The sequence below is a fragment of the Phascolarctos cinereus genome, unplaced genomic scaffold, assembly GCF_003287225.1.
Source record: "Phascolarctos cinereus isolate Bilbo 61053 unplaced genomic scaffold, phaCin_HiC Scaffold_1;HRSCAF=81, whole genome shotgun sequence".
NCBI classification, from domain to species: domain Eukaryota; kingdom Metazoa; phylum Chordata; class Mammalia; order Diprotodontia; family Phascolarctidae; genus Phascolarctos; species Phascolarctos cinereus.
Window position 1 is genome coordinate 46,327,503 of NW_027555514.1, and position 5,171 is coordinate 46,332,673.

General features: G+C 44.7%; 1 protein-coding gene and 1 pseudogene across 1 annotated transcript; both read left to right on the forward strand.

Moving 5' to 3' along the window:
- The first annotated feature begins 1,167 nt into the window (after positions 1–1,167).
- On the forward strand, positions 1,168–1,436 carry LOC110209216 (ubiquitin-like protein 5 pseudogene; annotated as a pseudogene).
- Positions 1,437–3,925: 2,489 nt separating this feature from the next.
- On the forward strand, positions 3,926–4,610 carry LOC110209021 (C-C chemokine receptor type 8-like). Its single transcript, XM_020987192.1, is given in 2 exon segments — positions 3,926–4,008; positions 4,010–4,610. Coding segments are annotated over 2 exon segments (684 nt in total).
- The last annotated feature ends 561 nt before the right edge of the window (positions 4,611–5,171 follow it).

Genomic DNA, 5,171 nt, shown 5'->3' on the forward strand with positions numbered 1-5,171 from the left:
GTCCTACACTCAGTCCTTAGCTACTTATATTTGAGATTGTGTATTTTGGTCCCTGAGTTTTTTCTCCACTTACCACAGGTGGAGATAGTGCCTGTAGAAAAGGGGATTTACATATTTCCCCCAACAGGTTCTCTGGGGCCAACCTCCACTGCACAGGCCATAGGCCAAGGCCAAGGCCAAACCAACAGCCAAAGATCTAAAGTCATGGCATGTGTGTATGTGTGTGTGAAAAAAGATGAGGGTAGGCCCCCAGGCCTCTGACTAGTCAACAAGGTAATCCCGACCAGAGGAGGTAGAAGAGGCTGCAGTGGCTTTATTTCTTTGCTCAGTGAGCCCAAGGATGTAAAGAGGAGGACAGGGGTGCCAGCAGTGCTGCCAAGGCTCTGTCTAGTGAGCTCCATCTCCTTTTCCCTTCTACCTCCTGCCTCAGACCCAAGCACCAGATGGGGCAGATTGCAAGGCCAAATAATGCTGCTGCTACTACTGGCCAACCCAGAAGGCCTCCCCCATATCTCCCTCAGTCCTACCAGTCCTGCCTGATTGGTATCTATTAGTCATCACCCTAAAACCAAAAAAGAATCCAAATGGACTCTTGGAAATTAAAAAAAAAATCAGTAATGGGCAGAGAAAGGATGCAGTTTACAGTCACCAGAAGCACCTCAGGAAAACCACTTAAAAGAGGAAAGGTCATAGTTTAGGGAAAGGCTTCCACATGTGCCACGTGCTGGAGACCCTGGCTGCCTTAGCTTTCTGACCAGCTGGCTCACAGTCAGATCTTGTCAGAATAGAAAAGCAGGCGGCCTGGATCGCTAGGGTCCAAGGGGAGAGCAGGACATCTGGTCCAATCCCTTGTTTTTCAGGGAAGAGAGAAGTTTGGAAGGGAATAGCTGGTTTTGAAGGGCAGACTCCAGGAGGGTGTGTCGGTCTCCAGGAGCATCTGGATGATCTAACACTGCAATTCTCAGCTATCTTTGTAGCTCCACATACTTACAGCCATCACTTTGAAGTAGTTCCCAAGTTCAATTTTCACAAGGTAATAGAGCAGCTTCCGGTTTCGGGCTTCCGGTTTCCGGCGCCCATAAAAGGCAGCCCTCGGATGGGTCGTGTCAGAGCGCATGTGCACTGAGGCCTGCGGCAGCTGCCGGTGGCCCAGGGCGTCCAGGAGCCATGATCGAGGTTGTGTGCAACGACAGGCCGGGCAAGAAGGTCCGTGTGAAGTGCAGCCCCGACGACTCCATCGGGGACCTGAAGAAGCTGGTTGCGGCTCAGACGGGCACCCGTTGGAACAAGATCGTCCTGAAGAAGTGGTACATGGTGTTCAAGGACCACGTGACGCTGGGGGACTATGAAATCCACGACGTAATGAGCCTGGAGCTGTATTACCAATAGGGCATGGCCAGCGCCCAAATCGGCCAAATGCCCAAATCTGTGCCTCTCTCCTGTTTTTTCAAAAAATAAAGTAAAATAAATTTTAAAAAGAGTAAACTTAAAAATACATAAAGTGGGGAAGTTGGACTAAGTCTAATGTCTCTTCAAGCTCTAGATCAATGGGAACTCTTGTCCAAAAGATTATCCACAGTGATGTGGACTCTTGTTCACTCCAGACCCCTGGACAAGCTTGGGGCTCCTGGAAACAGGGTAGAACTGAGATGGTTGGGTTGAGGCCAGTCTTGGGGAAAGGAGGTAGAAGAGACAAAGACAAATGCATCTGAAGACATTCCAAAATCAACCATAAATGACATTTGCATCCTTCCTTATCTTACCTACATCTTCCACTATATATTTTGACACCTAGAATTCAGAGTTGACTCATTATGGGAAATACACAGATACAAATCTGTTTCTTGAATGAGGTTGATGTGAACTGAGAATGTCACTTTGGGAGGAGGAGGGACAAACATTCTTTCAATATTGCTTTAGGCAGTGAGAGTTTCTTTCCAGGAAGTGTTAAGTTCCCCCAATTCTAAGGTGCTGTCTCTTTTGCAGCCCTCTGTAGAGTGATTTTTAAGTCCCTCCTTTTCCCCCTGCCCAATATATACCGTCTATTTCTTGGAACCAAACCTCTCTTTGCTTATGCACTACTCTTCCAGAGACTTGAAATAAGAGTGATCCTTGAAGCTCTCAGAACCTGAGCCTTAGGCTCAGATGCTAGGGAGTGAAATCTCTAAGCAGTCCCATGGCTCACAGCCATCAGGAAGATTCCCTAGATTCTATCCTGGGTTTTGACCTAGTATGAGTATTTGTCAAAATATCCCTACTTTGTAAATGGATTGGAAGGAGAGAAAGTTTGTTCAGATGTTGCAAAAAAACATTTTTTTCCAGCACAAGAGGAGGGTCAGTAAGGTAAACTATTCATATGAAGATTATATTAATTCTTATCACATAATTATACAGGATTTCCTAAAAAATGTAATGCTATTTTAAGCTATTAGACTGGCTCTAAGACTTTTGAGACATGCTATATATTTTAAATGCTTTCACATGGATAAGTATAGAGAATGGACTGTGATTTCACAGGTATAGGGAACTCAACTGATAGTTGTAGGGAGTTGCCTAAAACTTTGAAGGGTTAAGCAATTTACATAGGGTCACATAGTCAATATATGTCAGAAGCAGGAGCAATCTGTTTGAAGAATGAACCCACCATCTTTACCAACACCACCAACATCAATTGCCAGCAATGGGCAGATAATCCCAGGAGCCCTATGAGTGCATCATCCCTCAGAACACTGGCCCTACTTCTATCCTAACCCCTGCAGCCATCATCCAGGACAGCAATCCCTGTGGCTAATGGGTCTACCAACCCCACCAACTACTAACCATTAGCCACCCAGCAAACCTAGGTAAAATGGCAAGGCACCATAAGGGAGAGACACAGGAGACATCACATGATGGGCAACTCAAATCACTGCTACCACATCCCCTAGAAATCAAATGTAAATAGTCCAGGATCTTAAGCCCAACAGTCTAGGAATAGCCTATTTCCAGGAATAGCCCTGTTCCTAGCCCAATCTCCACAGCCAGCATGCAGGGAATCGGTTGTTGCAGAGATGGGACCTAGCAATGACTTCTGCAGCCTCTGTTTCCCCAGGAGTCATAGCTACTTGATCAAGACCTGGGGAAAAATGTTCTCACTGCTGAAGTCTTTGGCACTGTCAAATGGTTTAACATTAGAAATGTTATGGTTTTATTAATGGGGAAAAATACATTAAAGGAAATGAATTACCATTCCTTTGCACACTAAAGACCAAAAGGATTTCTGTATGACTTGCCTCTGAGTGGGCAGGAGGGGAGGAGACTAAGAAAGACCTCCTGCCAAAGGTTAGGGTTAAGTGACTCGCTTAGGGTCACAGACCCAGTATGCTTAAAGGGCAAGACTTGAACCCACGTTGTCCTGACTTAGAGGTTCACTTTCTACCCACTATACCACACTGACTCTAAAAGATCAATCTAAAAGATAAAATCTAAAAATCTAAAAGATAAACAGTGTTGCCAAGAGTGGGTTTTGGACCAAGATCTAACATGGCAATGTTCTGTGTGAAGTTTTTGTGATTTAAGTTTTCTTGGCATGGCACCATAAGCTGCTAGGGTTTACCAGTGCCGGGACCCGTACCTAAAGAGTATGGATGTGGATGTGAAGAGATTAGAATCAGGTTGAGAGGTACTTGATGTAAGGTATTAAAAAGAAACCAAATGCTGCAGAACACTGAGGGGGAAATGGAAGATGAGGGGAGGAACCAACCTTTGATAGCGGTTCCTCTTTTAGCTAAATCTAGCTTATGGCAAACACACCCATACTGTGGACGTATATTTCATTGGAAGCTGTTTCCTAAAAACTGAGAAATAGTCTGACAGTTCAAGTTAGGAAAGGGAAGATCTACAGACTGCCTTGGAGAACTAAGATTAGGTGAAATCAGGAGCTGGAATGGATTACACCCTGGAGCCAAATGGGTCCATGACCACAGAAGATTATTATCCAGACATGCTGGCCAGCTCCTGCCACACTACATTCCAGCTCTCTGCTTCTTGCCTTGCTCTACTGCCTCCTCTTTGTCTTTGGCCTGCTGGGGAATGCCCTGGTCATTTTGGTTCTGGTAGCCCATAAGAAGCTGAGAAGCATGACTGATGTGTACCTGCTGAACCTGGCCATCTCCGACCTGCTCTTCGTGTTCTCCTTCCCCTTCCTGACACACTACACTCTGGACCAGTGGGTGTTTGGGAACACCATATGCAAGGTCATCTCAGGAGTTTATTACATCGGCTTCTTCAGCAGCATCTTTTTCATCACCATCATGAGCATGGACAGGTACCTGGCTATCGTCCATGCAGTCTATGCCTTGAAGGTGAGGACGACCAGGAAGGGCATGGCTGTCAGCCTCCTGGTGTGGTTGGTGGCTGTTTTAGCCTCTGTCCCTTTGCTGGTGTTTTACCAGGTGTCTTCAGAGGAGGGCACTCTCAAGTGCTACTCCTTCTATGATGACAGAACTATTGAGTGGAAACTCATCACCCACTTTGAAATCAACAAAACCCTTGTAGCAAATGTGCATAGACAAGCCAAACAAATTCTCACATTGGTCATGTCCAAAAATATGCCTCATTCTACAGTTTGAGGCCATCATTTCTCTGTCAGGAGTGGGTAGCATGCTTCCTCATCAGTTACCTGTAATCTCAGCTGGTCACTGCATGGATCAGAGTTCCTAAGTCTTCCAAAATTGCTTTTCTTGACAATGTTATTTCTATCATATAAATTGTTCTACTTGTTCAGCTCACTTCATTGTGAATCAGTTCATATGACTCTTCCTATGTTTCTCTTGAACTATCTATTTTATTTCTTATGAAACAATAGCAGTCCATTACATTCATCTACCATAATTACTCAGTCCAGTCCCCTCATTTTACAGGTAAAGAATCTCACCTGTAAAATGACTTGCCTCAGGCAACACAGATAGTTAAAAAAAAAAAAGTGGAACCAACTTACATCCTCTGACCCCACAGTCAGTATTCTTTCCATTACAACACACTGCATAGGATATTCAAAGTTTATGCTAGCTATTAAGAAATGCAGCTTTTGTTAGGACCACAAGTCCACTCTATATGAGTTTGGGATTGAACTATGAAAAAAGGAGGGATTAATAGGGATATATTGAGAGTCAAAAGACCTGGGTTGGAAT